We start from the raw sequence: 21176 nt of genomic DNA, 5'->3' as shown, positions 1-21176 counted from the left end.
GGTGAGATGCACGCGATTTCTCTAAGTCCCAAGTCACAACTTACCATATATGGGACCCCCCCAAAAGGGCGCCCAATTGTACCAGCCGTTCTGCGAACGAGCTTGCGGAGTTCGAAAGAACGGCTGGTCACGAGCCTAAGTTGGCATGGACGGGAACGTTTCGATGGCAATGAACTTGAGGGTGCGTATTGCACTATCCCATACGCAAACCAAGAGGCAGTAGCTCACAGGTTCATCGCCAGTTGAACCGAGGCAAGCCGATGTGCAGCCATTATTGTTCTGGCTGGGCGCCGCATTCATCATAGTGCTTCACCTCCACAAGTGGTATGAACGTTAGCTTGGTAGTGGTATCTTCCCAATCGTACATACACACATTCTACATGACACAAGACTCACAACTTGCCCCTATGTCTCTTGAAGGCTTCCTGAACACCCGACCCTGCCACAATGTCGGTCATGCACCGAGCATCGATCTCTCTACCCTTAGCTGCCAGCTCCAACACTCTGTCAACCAGACCAACGGGAACGCACACGACTCCGTCTTCGTCTGCCACCACGTAGTCTCCCGGCTCGACGTGCACCGCCTCGAATGTAACCTTGAACGCATCCGAAGAGAACTGGGGTTGGATGGTGAGAGGCACATTCACCGCAGAGGGGCGCGTGAAGGGTGATTGTCCGAGGGTGGAATGGCCTCTGGCGAATACTGGAAAACCGGCACTACGGTGCTCGGCTAGATCCCTGCAGCGGCCTGAGATGACCACACCAACGGCACCTCGTGCTTGGGCACCGGCCGTCATGAGTCCTCCCCAGACAGCGTTCTTCGTTTCTGAGCGACGATGGCACCATGGTCAAAGCACAGACGCATATCGCGTCAACACCAGCATAGACACCAGTGAGCACCAAGCAATACAGAGATGAAGGAAAGCTACTGAACGAGGTGGTGCATCGATGACAATCACGGAGCCTTGAGGTGCGGTATCGACGAAGTGAGCAGGAGGGCGGGGGCTCGACTTGTCGGAAGCTGGGACCATCTGCACAGTGTATGCTGGTCCACATATCCGCATGTTTGACGCGCCAGAATGTGGTGAAAACATGTTCATATCAGGTATGAAGCCCCCGTGGGGCAGACCGATCTTGACGAGCGCGTCAGACAGCTCGCAGGTAGAGAAGTCTGCCAAGCTGGGAGAGGATGAGGACGGCATTGTACGTGCTTTGGCTATCGTAGTCAAGAGAAACTTGTGAATTATGTGCGAGGAGCAGTGGACATTGAACGGCGATGGACGTCGCAGCAGCGGACCTGCAGGTGGCTTGACGAGTCGAAGCGTCATTGTGCGAGCGTTACTGATGCGATAAGTGGCTTGTAAGTATCGCATAATGATCTCAGTATACAAAATATTCCCACAGTCATTGTTTCTGATAAGCGTCGGCAGTCCCGGTCAGCTCGGGCCATTGAGTGTGCAGTGACCTCGGACTTGCCTCACACCGCCGAGCGGGCTGCGGACCAGCGTCGGCTTGCCAGCGACCTACCGTCTCTCCGCACAACACCCGCAACACACACAACAACTGGGCTGTCCTAGGCAGCGGGATCATCTGCTTGCATGCCAGTTACTCTTGGTTCTGATTCTTCCGACGCGCCATGGTCAAATGCGTGGCGGACATCCAAGAAATATGTTCGCAAGGCGAACAAGGCTATGATGCGTTCACATCGCGTTGTTATTCCCAAGTATGACATGCCCATACGCTTGCGACCGGTATGTTTCCGATCAGCCTCCGCTGCACTGCTCTCAAACTGCACATCCAGTGGTTCCTCGTCTTTACCGCAGTCATAATGCTCATACTCGCATTTCTCGGCTTCGCGAATGCCTCACATGGCTTGCCGATCAACGCCAGGCTGCTTCATTTCTTCTGCCTATGCTTGGCAACGGGTGTCTTCTACTTCATTTTTGATGTCGAGGAGTATGTATTCAACCCTACTACTGTCTGTGAACACCGTGTAATGACATCACCACGCAGAGATGCTCGCCGAATCTGGTTCTGGCGTAGTGCGCCGTTGATATTCACCGGTGTCACCTGCTTCTTTCTTGGTGGGATCGTCAGTGAATTCGTGCAGTCATTACTTCCGGTACGTGGTACTCGTGGCGTGAGTTCCTGTATACCCATTGTATCTGGTTACTCTAGCATCAGGAGTTCCACATAGGCGACATTGCAGTGAGTTCAACGCCCATTGTGCTAGCTGAGACTCTTGACGAATTATTGCCAGGCAAACCTTCTCGGTTCTAGCCTTGGACTGTACGTTGCATATCATCTCGAACGTTACTACCGTCACAGACGAGAGGTATGCTACCTCAGTACTACAAACGTTGTGTCCACCTAAGCTCCGTACAGATATCCCGCCTCTACCAGCCTCTCCAACTCGATCCGGACCAGGAAGAGGACGACGACATCGAGATCAGCGCAACCCCCTTGCTTCCCAGCCACTTCCAGTCAGGCGCCTCGCGCAACGCGTCCAAGTCCGGGAGCACAGCCAGGACTGACGTCGGCAAGGTTCGTCTGGACAATGTCTGGGACGAGGGTGAGGAGCTCTTTGGCATCGGCGACGACACCGACGACGAGGTTCCGCAGACCGCGAAGCCCACCAGTCCAGGGGCAGCGCCCAAAATCGTGGTGACCGGATCAGAAGAGCCATCGTAGGCTGCGGGAAAACGCAGCGAGGACTTGCTTCGTGTACATCTTATGGATGAACGATCGTTGTACAAGAGATTGTTGTAGCTCTATCGTAAATTAACGCAGTGCATCTCAATTATCAACGTGGACGTCTGTGATAGTATCATATAGACGCAGTACTCCGGTCCACACAGGGGGTAACTTGTTTGTTTGTTCCCGTTCGTCTCGCTGAGGGCGACGCTCTATGTAGGCATGAAAATCATTGTTCAGGCAAACGAGACGCCCCGTAAGTGTATCTACTTCTCTTCGTCGTGTCATCTTTCTTCCTTCCCCCGTCGCGTCGCATGCCCGGGAGGTAACTTAACGGTACCGTCCTCTGCAGCGTTCACTCAACTGCTCGAAGGAGTGTCTTGATGACGACTGCATTCTAGTCCTATCTGTGTGCCTAGCTCGACAAGGTTTTTATTGGTATGTCCGACTAAGCTCATCCTCGAGAACGTCTACAGCCTCTTTGAGCTCCGCAATCTCGTCTGTACGCTTCGACACCGCCTGCTCCAGCCCGTCACAAGCCTTGTCCGAAACAACAAGCACGCGTTCGTTGACAGTCTGGTCGAGTGTTGCCTGCAAACTGAGTCAGCCCAATCAAGCCAACAGGACGCAACACAAGATCACCCACCCTTAGGTCCCTCTCCAATCCCTCACCCACTCTGTCATAATCCTGCAGCCACTTCCTCTTCGCCCGCTCGAAGCGCCCCACAGCCCACCGGACACCAGCGACAGCACCGAGCATGCCCACGCCAATTACGGTCTCCGCCTGCATCGCCATATCTATGATGCCCAACTGTCCAGCCCATCCCGCCCATGCGACGCTCGCGCCCCCGAAGACGCTGCCGCTCATGCCGATGAGCACACGCTGAGCAGTGCTTTGCAAGCGGCCGGTGGGGTAGCGGAGCTGCTGTCGCCGGGTATAGAGCGGCTGGAGGAAGGCGGCGGTGTCCATAGGGAAGGTTGGGGATAAGGAGATCTGTGAGAGTTGGTTTTGGAGGACGGGGGAGTGGAAAGCGGACGAGGACTTAAAGGATGCGGTGAATGCAGAAGCGGAGTCCACAAAAGAGCGTTGGAGGAACGCCAGTCGGCCTGCATGGAAAACGAGCTATGACACTTGTGAGTTCTAGTGCAATGCGAGCAAGGAGCACACCTACCCTATACTCGAGGTCCCTGCACCACGCCCTGTTCACAGCATCCGTAACGGTGTCTCCCACATCGTCTACCTTCCACAGTAGCTTCCACCACGTCAATCTGTCGAGGACCGTCTTGACATCTTTCCTTGACTGGTCTACCGCACGCTGGACCTCGTTTCCACCCTCTGTGCCTCCGAGCACCTCTCTTGGCGTCCGTACCCTGATCTCCTCCATCCGGGCCCGCAACGAGCTGATGCCGTCGCATACCACATTGACCTCGTCTTGAGCACGACCCAGCTCCGCATTGCATGCGGACAGAGCGTCCTGGGTGACTGCCCGGGCCGTCTCTGCATGCACCACCTCGATGGCCTTTGCCGGCGACCCCAATTGAGGAATCGTCTGCGAGATTGCCTGGGTGAGCTTTGGAACGTTGGAGCCGGCGAAGTCGTCCTGGTATCGCTGCACGGCAGAGGGGGACGACGGTGATGAGCTGAGTGCCCGAAGGCCCTGCAAAGCACGAGCCGGGTCCACGAAGAGGATCGTGAGGTCATGGCCGAATGCCGCTCGCAGACGTTCGACAAGCCTCTCGTCGCCAGACGTTGATGTCAGCACTAGGACTGCGTTCGGATGGGTGAGAGGCAAGGCTGCCTCTGAGGCGGCGGATAATACGGTATGCAGCGGAGTGGATGCGGGGTTGCAGACAATGACAGGAATATCAGCAGTGAGTAGAATTTCGGAGGAGGGTAGGCTGCCAGCTGATTTCGACGAGGAGCTGTCAAATTCCAGCAGCTTTACAGGGGCACTGAACTGTAGCAGCCATGCAGACCGTAGCTGTAGGGCAGAGTCGCCATTCGAATCCGTCGAGTATCTGCGTTGAGACGAAGTGTTTAGCCACAGCATTGTTGGGATCCAACATAACCTACTCAATTACGACGGGACCCTTCGATCCCGACTGAGCTCCCCATCGAGAGTGAACAGCTTTTCTTTGCACTTCAGACGCAAAGGGCTCTTCAAGTATCGCAGCGACCAAGTCTCGTGCCCCCGAGAATTCGTCACATCCGAACACTATAAACTTTCAGTGAACCCTGATAAAATGTCAATGAGCATCGATTACGACGCACCAGCGATACGGATCCTGTCGGCCTGCTTGGATTCCAGTGTAGGACAGAGGTCGTCATACGTTCTGCCCAGTGTACGCTCCCAGAACTCCAACGAACTCATCTCCGACGGCGCGTGCACTTTCCGAGGAAGCACATGCGGTACCAACTTCCTCGCTTTATGCAGGACAGTCATAACCCGATGTCCAGCATCATTTGCAGCAGACTTGGGTTTGAGAGCTGTGGCTGCCGCAGAAGATGCAGCCCTTTGACTGCTTGTACAGCGTTTCACGCTACCATGGCCCGGGGATTTCCAGCCAGTACGCAAGGTGCCACAGGCGTGTGCGCGAGCTATGCGGAGCGAGCATGAGCTACAGGTCGTGAAGACCGCCGGCATTGAGAACGAGAGGCATCCTGCCTCTCGGAGCGCGCGAGACGCGTCGAGCACGCGTCTGGTGTTGTCCGCCACCTCGCGCGCCCGTACATCTCTGAGTGCGAGTCCGACACAATGGCCTAATTCCTCGTTTCACTTGCTCATTCGCTCTTTTGGAGTCCCGCTTATACTGTTGTTGATAGCTAGTCTTGACCACTTACAGAGTGAATCGTGACACTCGCTACTTCCATAAAGCAATAAGGTAGCAGATGTCGACCATACCCGAGACCCATCAAACGCGATGTGCATGTATGGGGTATGGTACAATGAGATGAGCAGTGATTAAACAGAGAAAACGTAAGACAGAAAGACAGAGTGTACATCTAGGGTCCAGAAAGTCATGATGGCTGTGCTTGCATAGTGTCCGGTACTGCAACAGTATTGCGTCAGGGATGATCAACAGCTATGATGTATCCGACACTCACGTGGAGGAAGTTGTGGTCTTGTGCCTTCGTTGAAGACCCGAGATACAAGGACACCGACACCCTCAAAGACACTGAGAAGGATGCCGCACGCAACGGCTGAGCTCAATGCTGAGCGCGGCCCACCTGCACGACGATCACCATTAGCATTCATTCAATCATTATCGTCAAATCCACTGGGGCAGACCGAGAAGGGCAGAGCAGAGCATCTTGTCAAGGACGATAGGACGGCGCCTCCTGGGTCCAGTAGCTGAGACAATAACGAAAGGATGTACGTACTCCGTGCAGCAAGACATCCACCCGTCAGGAAGCCAGAGATGATCGCATTCCACATATCCTCCTTTTGCCGCCAACCCTTCACGGCGCAGTCGAATGTCGAGAACATGCCACCCCATACACCGAAGTTGCCTCCCGTTACAGGGGCCCGCGCCTTGATGACAGACATCGCGCCGACGAGACGGTCACCCTAGGCAGGGATAAAGTCAATCACCAATGCTAAGATGTATAGCCCAGCACATACCCTTGGTGAGTTCCGTGCACCCTTGATCCCATGCCAGATGGTGCCTCCTACAGCACCCATCGCAAAGGCGCTACCGAAGTCGGAGAGGATAACCCATGGGCTATGAGGTGGCATGTAGCTCAATACACTAGAGCGGTAGCATAGAACACCAAAAACTCACCAAGGGTCGCGGGTGTGATCTGCGTGGGCCATGCCGTCTTTTTGTGTATGTGGTCGCTGCTGATGACAGTGACGAGGGCGCTGCAGCAAGCGGGCTGTGGCTGAGAAATTTCGACGGCCAGGGATTGGCCGGGCATGTACGTCACGTGCGGACGCGCTGCATGTGATGGTCAAGACGCGGTGGTGGCTCGTCGCTCCGCCTTCAACTCAACCACGACGACGATCTCCACCATGCGACCCTCGCTACCCAAGTCTGCCTCGTCCTCCTCCGTCGCGCGCAAGAACTATGCCTATGTAGATGTTCCGCCTTCACCTTACCCAACGACGCGTCAGAGTATGGGCGGCTCCCAGTTGTCCAGCAGCAAGGAGAACACGCCTTTTCGGCCCAACCAGAGCAGCAAGGGTAAAGGCACCGAAGCTGACCAGGTCTTCACTTCCACTACCAGCGCGAGGAAGCGGAAGCTTTCCGACGCGTCTGGTCCAACGTCAGAGCTTCCTACGCGTGACGAACATCATGTCAAGAAACCGAGAGTGTCAGAACCTTCCGCCCCAGCAGCTGCTGAAAGGCAGCAGAACATGCGCAATCAGGAGATGCGCGTAGGTCAAGACGAGCCTGTGATCTACTGCCATCAGTGCAACCAGAAGCGTATCTTGTCCGGTCAGTCTTCAACTAAATTAGCTTTGTCATCCTTGTTGTATTCACGCTTTCACGAAGACGGCATTCAATGCACGAAGAAATCTTCGTCCTCTCGTGCCTCTGATGGGCGCTGTTCAGCCAAATACTGTCGGAAATGTCTTCACAACAGATATGACGAGGATATGAACGAGATAAAGGCACGGGGTATACCTACGCTTTCGAAGAAAGAGCGCGAACAGCATATCCTTAAAGATGGTTATGTATATGAGTATGTTGTAACATCAATACGTTGTTTCCGCGATGTTGACGGTCTGCTATAGATGTCCTCGTTGCAGGGATATCTGCAATTGCAGAATATGCAGGAAGGCAAAAGGTCTGGAGCCGACGGGGTAAGTTATCCATCTCATTCGCTGATACTCCTTCACCAAACCCCATTACAGGAAGTTCCTGCCTCAGCCCGATCTCTCATCGGAGAGGCCTGCGCCTGTGCCCGCCAAGGCAACGACCAAGGGCTCCACAGCCGCGGTGCGTCGTACCGGCACGTGCCTGAACTTTTACGCTGACGAGGGTCGCCCCAGTCGACATCACAATCCACTTCTCGTTCAAAGGCAACGGACATGAAGAAGACTGTCGCTTCTTCTGCCCCAGTACAGGAGAAGAAAGCGACAAAACCTACTCAAGCCGTCCAGAAGACTGGTGTACCGGCGCAGAAACCCCGTGCGCCCAGGGCAAAATCCGCTCCTCCGCCCAAGCCTCTTCCGAAGCCTCTGTGGACACGTATAGAGACGTCCCTGGATCAACCCGCAGGGGAAGTACGCATCTACATCCGCGAATTCGTGCAGCGGTTCTCTTCTGTGCTAGACATTGGCAAGATCAACCTTGAGGAGCTAGAAGAGGTCACCGGCACTACCGGCGAGCATGGCGCCCGCGTTGGTGAAGATGAAGAGGCCGAAGTTGAAGGCTGGGTCTCAGAGCCTTGTGTCAAGGCCATCATTCTTTCCCTCCTAACTGTCATCGCGAATGGCGTAGCCAACGATGCGATCGCCAGAGTGGCCAAAGGGCCTATCAGCGACATCCGCGGGTCCGGTGCGAATCTCAATAAGATCTGGGTGGCCCTTGCGGCACTGCGCGACGGATTGCGAAAGGTCCCGTCTTCCCCGTTCCAATATCCTGATCCCCTTCTTCCGCCGGCCTCCGTCGTCTACCGTACCACGCGCCATACCCACCAAGTAGACACCGATGTCTACGTCGGCAATTCTGCCCAGCTCGTGCCTATCGTCGCTTCTCTGATCGAGTCTGCTCTCCTTACCAAGGCTATCCGCGAGGAACTCGACCATGGCCTGGAGCAAGAGAAGACACTGTCCAAGGACGTCCGCGAGGAGGTCAACAGGAACAAGGCGCTGTACGACAAGCTAAAGTCCAAAGGGAAGGGTCCGACCAAGGCGGAGCGAGACCAGCACAAGCAGGCGCTCCAGGATATCGAGTACGCGCACCGCGTTGCGTCCTCGAACCATATCTTCCGCTACACGCCTCTAGGCCAAGACCACGAAGGCCGGGTGTACTACCTCTTGACGCCTTCAGAGGCCGAGCGAGAGGCCGCCTTGCAGCTCATCGCAGGCAAGGACTCCAAGGTCAAGATCAACCGCAGGAGAGGCGGGCTCACGGAGGAGGACCGACGCGCGATGCGCCGGTGGTCGTGGATCGTCGTCGTCTGGGGCAGGCTCCCAGATGGCGCCGCGAGGAACGAGGCTGAGGACAAGGACGACAGGGACGACGCCGGCGAGGAGCGCTGGTGGGGCTTCTACGAGCCGCAGGAGATACAGAAGATGGCGGAGTGGATCGCGATGGAGTGCGAGTTGGGCGACACGAAGCTGAAGCGGCGTGGCCGTCGCAACGGAGAGGCGAAGGCAGGCGACGACGACAACGTGCTCGAGAGGACTGCGTTCGGGAGCAGCCCGTCCACCTCCCGTGCGCCGTCGCCGATGTCGGACCTCTCATCGGACGAGGAAAGCGACGAGGAGAGTGACGAAGAGGTGGATCTCAGTGCTTATATGCGTGTCGATGCTCAGGGCAGACCGGTGCCTACCAGGAAGCAGCTACGGGAGCTGGTCAACGGTTTGCGAGAGTACGCAGAGTTGCTGCAGTGGCGTATTCGTCGCATCAGCGGGGAACCGATTGGTACGGCCGGAGTGAAGAACATTGCCACGAATGGCGCTATTCCTGCGAAGAAGTTTTACCATTAGGTCACTACCTCTGTCGGAGAGCCTTCGCACAGTGATACCTCAGGTGCTTTGTAGATTGTCGTGGTTTCATTATAATGCTGATCCTAGTGCGATGCACTGTACGATATATACGTGGTAGATCCTAATCTGGTTCATGTACAAAGCTGCCATTTATCGGTCTAATAGTACAATAGACAGTCCAATGCGAATAGTGTCAACTTGCACAGTGTCGTACAGACAAAGCCGCCAGATCATTGGGCTGTATGTTTCGCTCTATACACTTGGACAATCTCTCGGCGACCAGAGTGGCTAGCAGATGCTTACACTGTCGCATGCGCATGAGCTTGAAGCATCGCTGCAGGGGTATAGCACTCACCATGATCTGCGTTCGTGATAGCAGTACTGAATACGCAAACGCAGGACATGTACAGTAGGACGATGACTTGTTGTCGGGGGAGGGTCCCGGAAGCCCAGGGAAGACGGTGTAGTTAGCAGTCGAACCATATACCTCATATTGTATGCCGCCCCATGGTTTCTTATATTTGATGACTTTATAACATGCTGTAGACACAAGACCCCTCAGAGAATCTCGCCGACTTACCGCTCTCCCTGTCGATGAGGTCCAAGGCAGCGAGCACGAGTGTGTCTGAGAACAAGAAGCGCAGCTTCTCCAGACCATCCTCGTCAACTAGGGGTGTGTAATGAGAAAACATATCGATTTTTAATGTGTAGCATCGTGCTTACAGGTGTCGGGCCGAATAGACTCCAGCACGGTTGGTACAAGAGCGGATGTGGCCATGCCGCAGTTTGATGTCCTTGGATCCACGCGGTGTTAGTTCGATTGGAGTTGTCGATGCAAGGATACTGAAGGAATTTGTGCCACAATCCGTTGAGCGAGTCTCGACAGCGGTTCGCTGTATTCCAAGTGGTGGCGCATACGTGTGGCCGGAAGCCTACTCCCAGCGAGGACAGCCGCTGGTGGTTGGCGGTTGTTTGCTGTTGTTTAATTCCAAGGCTCTTGCCAAACAACCTCTGAGATCGCATCGGGAAGCCACACAATCCTCGATCTGACGAATTGCACCTACATCAATCTTGCACACATCTTCCGTCGGCCACTCCCACTCCCCGCAACATCGCACTAAATGGGCCTACAGTATCTGTTTGTTTTCGCACAGGCACACGAAGAGTTTCGCATACCCGAATTGCTGTCCATTGCGGAGCTGCATGGGTTCGAAGTCACATTTCCACCGCCGCCTAGTGATATCTCGAGACCCTTTATGGTTCTCGAGCTTGAGAGCGAAGTGCATGCCAGGATATTGGCACGGCGATGCATTCTCGTGAAGTAGGGTTGGCTTTTGAGCGTAAAGCCACATCGCTGAGGGAGTGCGCTCGTTTCCCAGATTTGTCTGCGAGTTCTACGGCAGAGGCAAGGCGTACGAAGAGCTTCATGAACAAACCCGGAATAACCGCGAGAAATGGTCCCAATATACTCAAGACACTTCATTCAAATTCTTCATCTCTGCCTACAACCACACGGTACCCCAGAAACGCATGAAGGACGTCGTCGAGAGCTTCCATTACATGGACTTTCAGGGTAAGATCGACATGAACAACCCAGAGATCGTCCTGGCATGCTTTGAAGAGTGTGAGCGCTATAACTGGTCTGTCGCTCATCTCTCGACTGACGCGATTTGAGCCCTCAGACCGTGACAAGCGCGGCACCACCCGCCATAAGCACGAAGGCGATGGTGACTTCGAGGAAGTATTCTTCGGAAGGTTGGTACGTCCAGCGTAATCATCGTCGATGTCACAACTTGAATTTCCCTTTGTCTGGGTTCAGCTAGAAGAGGGTACAGCTCGGCCCTTGGTCAAGACATTCGATGTGAAGAAGCGGGCTTACTACGGGAACACCAGCATGGAAGCTGAGATATCTCTGCTTATGGCAAACCAGACTCTGGTCAGTGTCTCGCCGACTGACCCCGCTGACTTAATTTGAGATAGACTTGCAGGCCGCCCCAGGGAAACTGATTTATGATCCTTTCATTGGAACAGGGAGCATGGCCTATGTCAGTGCTACTACCCTACTGTCGGAAACTGCGCTTTCCAACTGACGGCGTCATTAGACCACAGCACACTTCGGCGCCCTCGTCTTCGGCTCTGATATTGATGGTCGACAAATGCGAGGCAAAGGTGAGTCCGAGTGTCATAGATGCCCACGTGGTTGCCTAACTTGTGGTAGAGAAGCAACCAGGCATCATCCGCGCAGCGGCGCAATACGGTGTTGCACATCGCATTATTGACCTATGCACCTTCGACGTGACGCGCAATCCTTGGAGATGTGGAGAGCTGTTTGACGCCATCATCACGGATCCTCCTTGTGAGTTTAGTCACGGTACACTCGACCTCGTATTGAGTATAGACTGCTAGATGGCGTTCGTGCGGGCGCAAAGCGACTAGGAAGGAAGGCCAGGCCAGATAAAGCCCCGCGACCCAAGCCTGCAGAGCCTTTCTCCAGCAAGCGACCGTTCGTACTCCCACACAATCCCTCCGCCTGTCACTGAGCGTTCGGATGCAGAGATGACGAACCATATATACCGCCAACCATGCCCTATGAGCTGTCCTCGCTCGTCGTGGACCTTGTCCTACTAGCACGGTATCTCCTCAGGCCTCGCGGACGACTAGTGTTCTTCCTGCCAACGGTGACGGACGAGTACGAAGAACTCGACATTCAGACTATGCTCTGCGAGGGCATGGAGGTCGTCGCCAATTCGCTGCAGAACTTCGGCACTTGGGGTCGCAGGGTGCGTCTATTCCTCGCCCTTACACCGTCCGAATTGCCCAATAGTGACGGTTCCACGTCGTAGCTCATCACGATCCGCAAAATCACATCGGAGCGATATCCGCCCCCGACATTTACATCGGCGCAAGATACCCCAGACGACGGAAAGGCGCATACACCAGCCCACAAGGATTTCCGCGAGAAATACTTCCAGGGCTTCAAAAAGGCGGAAGATGAGCAATTTGGAGAAACAACTGAGACTTGACGTTCGACCTGTAGTCATGTACAGAGCGACGAAGATGTAAAAGGACTGGTGTAAGCTACGAGGACAAAGGGTAACGAAAGCGTAGAAAGCGAATACGGACGGATAAACGTATGCATATGGCGAGTAGCAGCGAGAACTAATGAGACAGCGGTATAACATGCGAGCGGATGAAAACCGAGAGAACAACTTTGAGACTTGTACGCGGAAAAGGTTGCTTAGTGGTTACGGTTGTCAATGGAACGTGCAGTCGCGGCGATCCGGAAGTTGACGGGCACAACGGTATGCCTTACAGACACAGCGTCAATATCTCAATCCCGTGAAAACCCGAGTCAGACACTCACTCATAGAACGTCTGCACATCTGCACCCTCCATGACGACGATATCTCCCTGTTCAGCGGTCAGTGTATCTCCGCAACAGAGAAGAGCGGTGACCGTACGTGTCGGAGATACAACGTGAGTGCATTCCTATCGCCTCCCTGTCCTCTCTTCTCAGTATACCTTCCAAGGAGGCGGAAGTACATGTACGCCCCCGATCCCAGCGACAAGGAGGCTATGACCGGCCCCAGGCCCCGCTCAGCATCGCTATGGAACTATACGCCATTCAACAATTGAATGCCGTCGGATCGTGCAGGAACTGAGAGAGGACGCACCGCCATCTTTTGCTTTTCCATGTACGCGGCGCTGAGGACCTCGTTGAAGTTTGCATTCATGTTCAAGGCCTCTGTCATGCGGATCCTGATGATGTCGAGGGCGTCGCGGACGGCGCTGGGTGCTCGGTCCCAAGGAACAGTATTGTCCGTCCCGCCGACGTACTGCAAACATGTGAGCATCGAAACTCAGTGATTACAGCGAGAGATAGCTTGCCTGGTATGGTTCCCCAGCTAGGATCACAGCCTCTTAGCAAGCGCACGACATAGAAGACATACAGCACGTACAGTTCTGTGAGAAGTAATTTGTCAGGAGCGTTCCTCTACCTGCAGATCTGGTCAGAACGTCGATTGTCAACGAGTATAATCAATTACATTTGTGCTGCATAGCCTGTCAGACAAAGAATACTGCACCCGTACATGACGACTCACAGCACGTAGGGGCCATCGACGGAACAACAGCTCTCCATCAGTGGCCTGCACCTGATAATCCCTGAATGCTCGGTCTGCGGATTGCTTCTCCGTCCGGGGTGCACAGATGAGGTGGATACGCCCTCTGTGGTACAACATGTGTCAAATTCGGACAAGAGTTTCTTTAGTGACGTACGTACCTATTGTGTGGGAGGATGTAGGTATGACATTGACCCCAATGGTCACCAAGCTTGCATATCCTCATGGGAAGCGAGATGATTCCTGTCGGTACGTTCATAAGCAATACTTTAATTCCGCTGCAATCAGTACCTGAGTCCGGAGCAACCACGTGGTTGGTGAAGCTGTCCGGGCCTTTCTGTGACCAGAAGTCTTTTGGGCCCCGAACGCGCCCGGAAACCCTGTACCGTTCCTGTATAGCCGACTTAGTACACTGTCCCTCTCAGACGAGGGGTGATGGATATCTACTCCGCAGTGTTTGCAGTACCAGTGCTCCCACATATACCTGCAGGTCATCAGCGCCGGCAGCAAGTCATCGCGGAGATCCCACCCTACCTGCAGGACAGACGACCACACCGCCTGCAATGCCAGCCCTTGCAGAACATCGAACTGGTCGTGATCCCATCCTCCGCTTCGGCCACCGGCGGACTGGGTCGTAGATCCTCCAAGTCTTCTGGCATGAATGATATCGGGTTGATGAAGGACTTGGCATAGGTCAGCGTCGTTGGTGCATTGCCTTGTGCGTTTCTCCAGAACCGCGAGCACGTCCGGTGCAGGCACATCCACTGCTCTGCATATATCAACGGTGATGAATGGTTGCACGCTGAGCATATGAGGCGAAGCGGGCCTTCGTCCACATATCTATATTATGGCTTGATATTAGCCAGTTTGCATCGCAAGAGGTTGGGTACGTACCCGAAATCCTCACGAGGAGCCATGTCATATGGGTCTGGCGCATTCGTGTCAGGCATATCGTAGCGTACCGATGCGCACATGTCCACTGGGGCGCATGGATCTGAAGTTGGGGATGACGATATGTTGTCTTCCTCGTCCGCGTCGATGGTATAGTGTGCGCTGGGCACAACTGGCGGCATAGAGCTTCGAGCCATCCACCACGGCGTGCCTTGCTCTTCGCACCATTGGAAGGCAAACTTATATCGTACAACACTGCCCTGAGCATTTGTCGCAGGTTGCTCCTCAGCTGAATACCAATCTCAGCTCCGCGCCGTCGGGTGATAGCAGAGTGAACTCACCCCACGCATGCGCGATACGGTAGAAGCCGAGAACGACATACGTATAGCCGTCCGCAGCAAGGTCAAATGGGAACAGGCCGTACTTGTCGTCGACGAGCAAGACTAAGGGGCGTTGCATGACGTGAGTATTCAACAGCGCTCGAACTGATTTGTCGCCTTCAAGCTGGTCGCTTGCTTGGTGAGACTTATGGACGCCTTTCTGAGTATGGATGCTCTCTGCTTTACCACCTCTGTAGCGCAAATTCAGTCATGACTGAGCGTGATAACGTGGAGCACATACCCATGAGACACGATCAAGCGGCCGTCGCGGGCAAACAGATCTCGACTGGGGTAAGGTGAGCAGTATGTTTGTCACTAGTATGTAAGCATACCTCGCAGGGAAACCGCTCAGCAGGTAACCCTTGACCATGTCTTTGAGGAAGTAGACACCGCCTTGATAGCTCCGGAACCACTCGAATGCTTCGCACACTTCTTGCCTTGACTGCAACACAACTTTGAGCATAGAAGGCGTTCAAGGAGGACAGAGCTTACCTCTGCCCATATTGCCGGCTTGACATGTAGTCGAGGTTTGGGCCAAGCAGGCTGTGCAGGGGGGTCGTACGGCTCGGCTTGCATGAGAGGTGGCGACGCTGGCCGAGGTGCTGCGAGTTCGGGACGTAGTTGTGGAATATCAGCCTCAGCCCTGCCTGCCTCCTCGATAGGCACGAGGCTTGCTAGCGAGGCTTCCACGTCGCCTCCGCTCTGCTTCTTCGAAGTGACAAGCTCCTTCAATGGAGTCTCTTCGTCGCTAGAGTCCGGCGGAACATCTTGACCATCCCTGTCATTCGCAGCCACCCAATCAACGAGAGCCGTCTTCGGGTGCTGCGCTTCGCTCTCAACCAAGGCGTTCGAGGCTGCTTCCCGGACGACAGAGTCCACGTCTGCCAGACAGCTTGGTTGACGAGGCAGGCGTGGGCAAGATGGTTTGGGAGGCTCTGTAGCCGCTCTGCGTTTCTTGCCTCGCTTTGGAAGTGGCAGCACCTCACGACCAGAGTCGTTCGAAACGCGATGCTGGGTCACGCTGGGGGCGGGATCCTCGAAGGCGGTCCGGCTTCGTTTTGGCAACTTCCCAGTCAGTAGTACCGGTTGACCTGCGTATGAGGGCGCGAGTGGGGGGTTTGTAGACGATCTCGAGGAAGCAGCCGGTGGGCCAGCCGCATCGACTGCCATTGGCATCGAATTCTGTGAGGCTATGATCAGATTTCAACACAGTATAAGATTCTACAGCGACAAGCATACCTCTTTCTCACGACCGTCGACCGTCGACTCGTTGGCAGCTTTTGTCTCCTCTCCGAGCAATACTGGCTGATCCAGCGTGAAAACGGCTATGAAACCGGCCTCTGCATTGGCTGCCACTAGCGTGTCTTCATCGCGGGGCCGCTTCTCAGGACGGCTGGGTAGGTCGTCCGCAGGACCTCTGCGAGGGCCCTTCTTTGCGTATTTTTCGGGCTTCTTTGCCGTTTTACCCCCAGCCTTAGCGGGCACGGTGGGCGAGCTCGCAGCTGGGTCAGAGGCAGGTGTGGAAGTGACGTCGGGAAGTTTGTCATCCACAGAGTCTGCACTGGCCTCGGGTGGTGCGGTGGCTTCCTCGAGCGGTGTTGTTGACGACTTCGCTCCCGAAGACTTCATTCGTGATTTCTGCTTGCGGTGCTTAGGCAGCTTCGGGAGTGGTGTAGACCGCCTAGCTAGTTGAGGGGGTGGAAGGGACGTCCGTTTGCCGAATTGCGGAGGCGGTGGGCCGAATGAATCGACATCGGACGCATCGCCCGCGCAAGCACCGTCGAAGAAGCCGCGACGACGCTGGTCGTCGTATTTGTTCATGTCTTTGGCTAATGCGGAAAGACGGTGCATGTTGGAGGCTGCTCTGCGAGGACGACAATTGGAGGGCTCTGCGACGTGGGGAACATCATCAACTGGAGGTGCTGTAGAGTCCATCATGATCGGCATCTCAGGTTCCGAGTCTGTGAGTTCGGAGAGGGACGACGGAGCCTCTTGCTCTATTTGCATAGTAGTAGTCAAATCTTGTGACTGTAGTGGCGGTACGACGGCTCCGTCGTTGTCTGACATGGAAGATTGCATCGGACTCGATGTACCGTCACTGAGCGCCTTCCTCTTGTCACCTAGAACAACCCTGTCTTCTGTTTTACGTTCGACCATCCTAGACCTGTCAAAATTCGCGGGCTGCACAGTCTCACAGGGTCCAAGGAACCCAGGTGCCTGCGCGCCGCATATATCCTGTGGCAGCCGCTTCTATGATGCGCAAATGCCATAGGGTCAGCAAGATCTCCATCATCCAGCTGCCAAAAAGCCACTCCCACCAGAGCATCTGTAACGTCATCCTCGGATATTGAGGAGCGCTCGTCTTCGCCTTCGCTAGGTTCTGCGTCATATGCGTCTTCGACGTGCGACTTGCGCGGACGCTTGTATGATCGTCTGCTTCGTTTCGGTTGTTTCTTTGGTCGAGGTACATGTGAATCCTGTTGCTCTGGCTGGGTCTGAAGTAGTTGAGCGTCGATGAGTTCTTCCGGTGGATAGTAGTAGCCACGAAACGAGCGTTCTTTCATCAAGAGCAGCTGAGCAGGCTGGTCCTTGTCCGTCGTGTCGGAGCTCTCGTATAGAGCCCAGTAGAACCGGATGAATACTTGGATATCGTCACCGGCCAGAGCGACATGCTTCGGTCGTTCTCGAACAGTTACGTCCTCCTGAGGGCACGCGGAAAACGCTGCACTGAGCCATGCTTGGACCGCAACAACCTAGAGGTGACATAAGAATATCAGCGAACCTGCGCGTCAAGGAGACTGCCATGCCAATTGCTGCGTACTAACCCCGTCCTGCTTCAACGCTTCGATAATGCTTTCGGTCCAGGGACCAAGGGCGAAACCGCCGCTGCGCGAGCGGCTACTACTTGCGGTTGAACGTATTAGAAACTGGGACGCAAAAGGTTCATCCTCCAACAGAGATCTGTCTCGGAGGTGGCGCGGAATCCTCATGCTGACGCGCAGGCCTGAGCGAAAATGATAAGCAAGGGTCTAGGATGGCAGATGGCGGCCCACGGCCACATACGTAAAGCGCTATATCTCACCCTACTAGTTCTGTGTATTAGGACTGTGCATCGCCGTGGACGAATGGTGTACTCGGAAGGTGGTCCCAGACCATCGCGTGCGCTCCGCCGGCGTTATGTTCTGAACGGAACAACGAGGGAACAATACGGACCAGCCGGTCGAGGCGCTTGTCTGATGGCCTGCGCGGCAACGACCGAGGACGTCCACTGTGCTATCCAGTCCTGCGAGAAATAACGGCATGCGCCTCGCTCGACGGTACAGATAGAATGCCCTATTCATGCAGTGTCTACGCTACGTATACTCAGATCTATTCACCGTGCGCTCAGTGCATGCTGGATCGCCTCATACACATCGGCTTCTACGCGGGCCTCCATCTTGTCCTCCTCCGAACCGTTGCCTCCGGCAACACGCTGGGCCTCCTGCAGGTTGGCACGGACAGCCTATATACAGCTTAAGCAACAGAGGGTGTTGACACAGGTCCGCAAACGTACCTCCGCGGAGAAGTCCTCCAGAGGCGCAGCCTCAACGGCGTTGATGGTGAGCATGTTGTTGGGGTGGACGGTAGCAAAACCACCAGACACTTTAGTAGCGTCAGGATGACATCAAAACTGTAGAGAGGTATGAGGACGCACCGAACCACTTTTTCGCCGCATTTCCCGGCTCCAGCACTTCGACGACACCGGCGCGAAGAGGCTCAATAGTGGGTACGTGGTTCGCGAGGATACCCATGTCACCAGTAGCGGCGGGCAGGTTCACCTGAACGACCTCCGTCGAGGTGAAGATCGCCTGTAACGTCCCACTCAACGTCAGTCACAGAGCAACCTAGAGAACACTCCGGTCTGACCTGGTGGGGCAAGACCAGCGAGAGCTTGATCTTGTCGGCCGCCTCCGCGTAGCCACGACGGCCGGTAGCGAAAGATCGGGGTGCCCTTCGGGCAGCAGAAGAGACGAGGCGGAGGGCAGACATAGCGACTTGCAGACCGTCCGCGGCGATGAGCTCGAGTGTGAGCTGGTCGCCGGACGCTGCCGGGATGTAACACGATCACATGATCCAACCGACATCATCATCCGAATATGGTAGGTCAGTTTCTTCGAATTGCACTTGTAGTAGTGGAACCGGTCACTACATAGCCGTTAGTTGGTGCCAATTGACGGCTGAAGGTCAGAAGACCCTAGTTTGCATGCCTCGATTCATCATATACGAGGTTATGATAAACCATATGCGGTAGCACAAGCCGAGAAAAGTAGGTCAAGAAAACCCAGACTCGGAGGCTGAGCTGAACAGCAAGTTGTTTTGTAATGTGATGTTGGGCAAATTGACTATTACGAATACATATGAAGGCCTGAGCCGGACGTTTACGAGCTATATGGGTTTCGGAAGGCATGTTGTCTACGATGTTCGTATATATAGATACAATGATTTGTTAAAATTCCCGCTGAACGGATTGATGCAATCAACCCTCGCGTACGACTTCCTCCACGGCCTCCTTGAAGATCTGGCAGCCCTTCGCTAGGTCTTCCTGGGTGATGTTGAGCGCCGGGATGAACCGAATTACTTCGTATGCGCTCGTTGTGAGGATGAGCATCCCCTTCTCTTGGCAGCGCTTCGCAATGCGGCTCGCGAGGCTCTTCGGGGCGGATGGTTTGACGAAGGGGTCATGGGAGCCCGTCCCGACTGGCGACGCAAATTCTACCACAACCATGAGCCCCTGCCCGCGCACGTCGAGGATACAAGGCGCAATCTTCGCGTCGTCCCGCAGAGCGTTCAGGGAAGCGAACAGCTCTTTTGACCTAGGCAGTCAGAGTGTGAGAATAGGTTGAAACGATGGAGCGTACAAGCACAGCTCACCGTGCGTTCACATTGTCCAATACTTTCTCTTCCTTCATGACGTCAATGACTTCGCATGCGGCAGCGCAAGCCACGGCGTTTCCAGCGTATGTGCCTCCCTACGGAAAGCATGACTACCCTACTTGCCCGCGTAACACGGACACACGTACCATCGAACCGGGCTTCAGCTTGTCTGTGACCTCCTTTCGGCTAATAACACCGCTAAGGGGGAAGCCGTTCGCAAGGCCCTATGCACATCGATCAGCCTGTGATCCCCAAGCCGGAGCGGCGGTCCTACCTTTGCGACACACATGATGTCCGGCCGCACGCCAGAGTACTCGATCGCAAACTGCCTGCCCGCGCGTCCGTAGCCGCACTGCACCTCATCGATGATCAACAAAATCCCATGCTTATCGCACACCTCCCGCAGGCCCTGCAAGAACTCCGTGGGTGCCGGGACGTATCCGCCCTCGCCGAGCACCGGCTCGATGAGGATCGCGGCAGTGTCCTGCGGGGCGGTCTGCTGCTTAAGCAGGAGGTCCAGTTGCGCGAGGCAGAGCGACGAGAGCTGGGAGCTGGGCGTGGAGGGGGGCAGGCCGAGCTGATGCCAATATGGGTAGGGGACGGTGAACACGCCAGGCTGCCGCACGGCTGATCAGCGGAGAGCGGGCCGGAGGAGAGAGACGTGTAATTACCATGAGGGGGTGGACACCCTCGCTGTAAATCGTCTTGCTCTTCGTGACTGCCATGGCTCCAAAGGTGCGACCATGGTAAGCACCTGTTGCAACGATTAAGAGTCGAGATCGCTCAGAAGAGAACTAGATGATTGTCCCAAAGCCTACCTTGCATTGAAATAATATTCTGACGGCCGGTTGCGGTCCTGGCGATTTTAATTGCGGCTTCGATGGCCTCCGATCCCGAGTTCCACCAAAAGAATGAGTTGAGAGATGGGTCGGGCATCAGGGGGAGGATCTTCTCTATGAGCTTAAGGTAGGGCTGATGGAACGCGATGCTGCACTGAAAAAATGGGATGTAAATTTCTGCGCAACATTGCCGTCGCCTGGTGAGCGTACCTGCATGTGTACGACCTCCATGCATTGCTTCGCTGCTGCACCGCTGACTCGTGGATGACAATGGCCTGTGATAGACCGGTGAGCGGGGTAGTTTGCGAAATAACGGCGTACTCACCGAGGTTAGTGACACCGATGCCGCAGGTAAAATCTAGCATTTTTCTGCCATCCTCCACCGTTAAGTAAGACCCCTCTCCCTTCTCCACCACTGCTTCTAACGAACGGCTCAGTCCTGCCGTAACATACTTCTGGCCGAATTGGACGGAGGAGGACGGTGTGGAACTAGTGGCCATGGTCCTATGTTGCCGTCCGCCGAGGGCAGCCGTGGAAAGCGGGCTTATAGCATCATCTTTGAGAGCGCTCTGGCGATGCCCGGCTTGTGAGCTGAGCTGGCGAGTCCGCGGCGAGTGGACTGCCTTAGTCAATGTCTTGGTGTTCTTCGGACTAGAGCGGGGAGTGGAGCGCAGT

The 21176-nt window shown here is 55.0% G+C and overlaps 10 protein-coding genes across 10 annotated transcripts; 3 read left to right on the top strand and 7 right to left on the bottom strand.

The window, feature by feature from the left end:
* Nucleotides 1–119: 119 nt before the first annotated feature.
* C8Q71DRAFT_505859 (ribonuclease E inhibitor RraA/Dimethylmenaquinone methyltransferase) lies at nucleotides 120–1324 on the bottom strand. Its single transcript, XM_047919012.1, has 2 exons — nucleotides 935–1324; nucleotides 120–826 (listed from the first exon to the last, which is right to left on the bottom strand). Exons 1-2 carry the CDS (start codon nucleotides 1200–1202, stop codon nucleotides 393–395), a joined length of 702 nt encoding a protein of 233 aa, XP_047781055.1. The 5' UTR covers nucleotides 1203–1324; the 3' UTR covers nucleotides 120–392.
* A 136-nt stretch (nucleotides 1325–1460) lies between these two features.
* Nucleotides 1461–2883, top strand: C8Q71DRAFT_748880 (uncharacterized protein). Its single transcript, XM_047923171.1, has 6 exons — nucleotides 1461–1751; nucleotides 1802–1956; nucleotides 2014–2122; nucleotides 2179–2208; nucleotides 2261–2335; nucleotides 2386–2883. Exons 1-6 carry the CDS (start codon nucleotides 1599–1601, stop codon nucleotides 2689–2691), a joined length of 828 nt encoding a protein of 275 aa, XP_047781054.1. The 5' UTR covers nucleotides 1461–1598; the 3' UTR covers nucleotides 2692–2883.
* An 85-nt stretch (nucleotides 2884–2968) lies between these two features.
* C8Q71DRAFT_748879 (uncharacterized protein) lies at nucleotides 2969–5406 on the bottom strand. Its single transcript, XM_047923170.1, has 5 exons — nucleotides 4967–5406; nucleotides 4769–4910; nucleotides 3867–4713; nucleotides 3341–3817; nucleotides 2969–3285 (listed from the first exon to the last, which is right to left on the bottom strand). Exons 1-5 carry the CDS (start codon nucleotides 5337–5339, stop codon nucleotides 3127–3129), a joined length of 1998 nt encoding a protein of 665 aa, XP_047781053.1. The 5' UTR covers nucleotides 5340–5406; the 3' UTR covers nucleotides 2969–3126.
* An 88-nt stretch (nucleotides 5407–5494) lies between these two features.
* On the bottom strand, nucleotides 5495–6564 carry C8Q71DRAFT_748878 (mitochondrial import inner membrane translocase subunit). The gene is made up of 5 exons (XM_047923169.1): nucleotides 6478–6564; nucleotides 6318–6417; nucleotides 6077–6263; nucleotides 5801–5923; nucleotides 5495–5745 (listed from the first exon to the last, which is right to left on the bottom strand). The coding sequence occupies exons 1-5, from the start codon at nucleotides 6507–6509 to the stop codon at nucleotides 5714–5716; spliced, it is 474 nt and encodes a 157-aa protein (XP_047781052.1). The 5' UTR covers nucleotides 6510–6564; the 3' UTR covers nucleotides 5495–5713.
* Nucleotides 6565–6707: 143 nt separating this feature from the next.
* C8Q71DRAFT_855925 (uncharacterized protein) lies at nucleotides 6708–9356 on the top strand (the record flags this gene model as incomplete). Its single annotated transcript, XM_047927237.1, has 5 exons — nucleotides 6708–7134; nucleotides 7192–7381; nucleotides 7449–7502; nucleotides 7554–7638; nucleotides 7692–9356. 5 exons carry the CDS (start codon nucleotides 6708–6710, stop codon nucleotides 9354–9356), a joined length of 2421 nt encoding a protein of 806 aa, XP_047781051.1.
* Nucleotides 9357–9452: 96 nt separating this feature from the next.
* Nucleotides 9453–10312, bottom strand: C8Q71DRAFT_505589 (uncharacterized protein). The gene is made up of 4 exons (XM_047919009.1): nucleotides 10080–10312; nucleotides 9937–10023; nucleotides 9712–9884; nucleotides 9453–9660 (listed from the first exon to the last, which is right to left on the bottom strand). The coding sequence occupies exons 1-4, from the start codon at nucleotides 10132–10134 to the stop codon at nucleotides 9550–9552; spliced, it is 426 nt and encodes a 141-aa protein (XP_047781050.1). The 5' UTR covers nucleotides 10135–10312; the 3' UTR covers nucleotides 9453–9549.
* Nucleotides 10313–10355: 43 nt separating this feature from the next.
* C8Q71DRAFT_505390 (tRNA guanosine-2'-O-methyltransferase) lies at nucleotides 10356–12664 on the top strand. Its single transcript, XM_047919007.1, has 10 exons — nucleotides 10356–10677; nucleotides 10736–10980; nucleotides 11039–11115; nucleotides 11176–11292; nucleotides 11345–11401; nucleotides 11459–11525; nucleotides 11575–11712; nucleotides 11763–11859; nucleotides 11911–12136; nucleotides 12200–12664. Exons 1-10 carry the CDS (start codon nucleotides 10478–10480, stop codon nucleotides 12377–12379), a joined length of 1404 nt encoding a protein of 467 aa, XP_047781049.1. The 5' UTR covers nucleotides 10356–10477; the 3' UTR covers nucleotides 12380–12664.
* Nucleotides 12595–15324, bottom strand: C8Q71DRAFT_704302 (uncharacterized protein; the record flags this gene model as incomplete). Its single annotated transcript, XM_047920375.1, has 14 exons — nucleotides 12595–12664; nucleotides 12721–12767; nucleotides 12818–12970; nucleotides 13031–13215; nucleotides 13316–13354; nucleotides 13453–13583; nucleotides 13639–13868; nucleotides 13925–13961; nucleotides 14012–14317; nucleotides 14450–14657; nucleotides 14710–14939; nucleotides 14990–15034; nucleotides 15081–15190; nucleotides 15241–15324. The coding sequence occupies 14 exons, from the start codon at nucleotides 15322–15324 to the stop codon at nucleotides 12595–12597; spliced, it is 1875 nt and encodes a 624-aa protein (XP_047781048.1).
* Nucleotides 15325–17878: 2554 nt separating this feature from the next.
* On the bottom strand, nucleotides 17879–18873 carry C8Q71DRAFT_748858 (epsilon subunit of F1F0-ATP synthase N-terminal domain-containing protein; the record flags this gene model as incomplete). The annotated part of the gene is made up of 5 exons (XM_047923168.1): nucleotides 17879–18250; nucleotides 18302–18390; nucleotides 18443–18596; nucleotides 18655–18819; nucleotides 18849–18873. Coding segments are annotated over 5 exons (562 nt in total), but the record flags the coding sequence as incomplete, so codon positions are not given.
* A 391-nt stretch (nucleotides 18874–19264) lies between these two features.
* Nucleotides 19265–21001, bottom strand: C8Q71DRAFT_795568 (pyridoxal phosphate-dependent transferase; the record flags this gene model as incomplete). The annotated part of the gene is made up of 8 exons (XM_047925616.1): nucleotides 19265–19601; nucleotides 19660–19757; nucleotides 19809–19886; nucleotides 19937–20278; nucleotides 20334–20416; nucleotides 20481–20655; nucleotides 20712–20776; nucleotides 20827–21001. 8 exons carry the CDS (start codon nucleotides 20999–21001, stop codon nucleotides 19265–19267), a joined length of 1353 nt encoding a protein of 450 aa, XP_047781046.1.
* Nucleotides 21002–21176: the final 175 nt, after the last annotated feature.

This window comes from Rhodofomes roseus, assembly GCF_022264815.1.
Source record: "Rhodofomes roseus strain CIRM-BRFM 1785 chromosome Unknown C8Q71scaffold_6, whole genome shotgun sequence".
NCBI classification, from domain to species: domain Eukaryota; kingdom Fungi; phylum Basidiomycota; class Agaricomycetes; order Polyporales; family Fomitopsidaceae; genus Rhodofomes; species Rhodofomes roseus.
The sequence above is the reverse complement of the archived record's forward strand: the minus strand, read 5'-3'. Positions and strand labels throughout refer to the sequence as shown.

Excerpts from the sequence above, each read along its gene's own strand:
- C8Q71DRAFT_505859 (XM_047919012.1), bottom strand. The coding sequence starts at position 1,202 with ATGCCGTCCTCATCCTCTCCCAGCTTGGCAGACTTCTCTACCTGCGAG. Across the intron at positions 827-934 it reads TGTCATCGATGCACCACCTC|AAACGAAGAACGCTGTCTGG; the intron begins GTTCAGTAGCTT and ends ATCGTCGCTCAG.
- C8Q71DRAFT_748880 (XM_047923171.1), top strand. The coding sequence starts at position 1,599 with ATGCCAGTTACTCTTGGTTCTGATTCTTCCGACGCGCCATGGTCAAAT. Across the intron at positions 1,752-1,801 it reads TGCCCATACGCTTGCGACCG|TGGTTCCTCGTCTTTACCGC; the intron begins GTATGTTTCCGA and ends CTGCACATCCAG. Across the intron at positions 2,336-2,385 it reads ACTACCGTCACAGACGAGAG|ATATCCCGCCTCTACCAGCC; the intron begins GTATGCTACCTC and ends AGCTCCGTACAG.
- C8Q71DRAFT_748879 (XM_047923170.1), bottom strand. The coding sequence starts at position 5,339 with ATGCCGGCGGTCTTCACGACCTGTAGCTCATGCTCGCTCCGCATAGCT. Across the intron at positions 4,911-4,966 it reads CGACAGGATCCGTATCGCTG|TGTTCGGATGTGACGAATTC; the intron begins GTGCGTCGTAAT and ends GAAAGTTTATAG. Across the intron at positions 4,714-4,768 it reads AAGGGTCCCGTCGTAATTGA|ATACTCGACGGATTCGAATG; the intron begins GTAGGTTATGTT and ends GTCTCAACGCAG.
- C8Q71DRAFT_748878 (XM_047923169.1), bottom strand. The coding sequence starts at position 6,509 with ATGGCCCACGCAGATCACACCCGCGACCCTTG. Across the intron at positions 6,418-6,477 it reads GATCACACCCGCGACCCTTG|CCCATGGGTTATCCTCTCCG; the intron begins GTGAGTTTTTGG and ends GCCACCTCATAG. Across the intron at positions 6,264-6,317 it reads GTGCACGGAACTCACCAAGG|GGTGACCGTCTCGTCGGCGC; the intron begins GTATGTGCTGGG and ends ATCCCTGCCTAG.
- C8Q71DRAFT_505589 (XM_047919009.1), bottom strand. The coding sequence starts at position 10,134 with ATGGCCACATCCGCTCTTGTACCAACCGTGCTGGAGTCTATTCGGCCC. Across the intron at positions 9,885-9,936 it reads CCTCATCGACAGGGAGAGCG|TCATCAAATATAAGAAACCA; the intron begins GTAAGTCGGCGA and ends CATGTTATAAAG. Across the intron at positions 9,661-9,711 it reads TATCACGAACGCAGATCATG|TGTAAGCATCTGCTAGCCAC; the intron begins GTGAGTGCTATA and ends CGCATGCGACAG.
- C8Q71DRAFT_505390 (XM_047919007.1), top strand. The coding sequence starts at position 10,478 with ATGGGCCTACAGTATCTGTTTGTTTTCGCACAGGCACACGAAGAGTTT. Across the intron at positions 11,293-11,344 it reads TTATGGCAAACCAGACTCTG|GCCGCCCCAGGGAAACTGAT; the intron begins GTCAGTGTCTCG and ends ATAGACTTGCAG. Across the intron at positions 11,402-11,458 it reads GAACAGGGAGCATGGCCTAT|ACCACAGCACACTTCGGCGC; the intron begins GTCAGTGCTACT and ends CGGCGTCATTAG.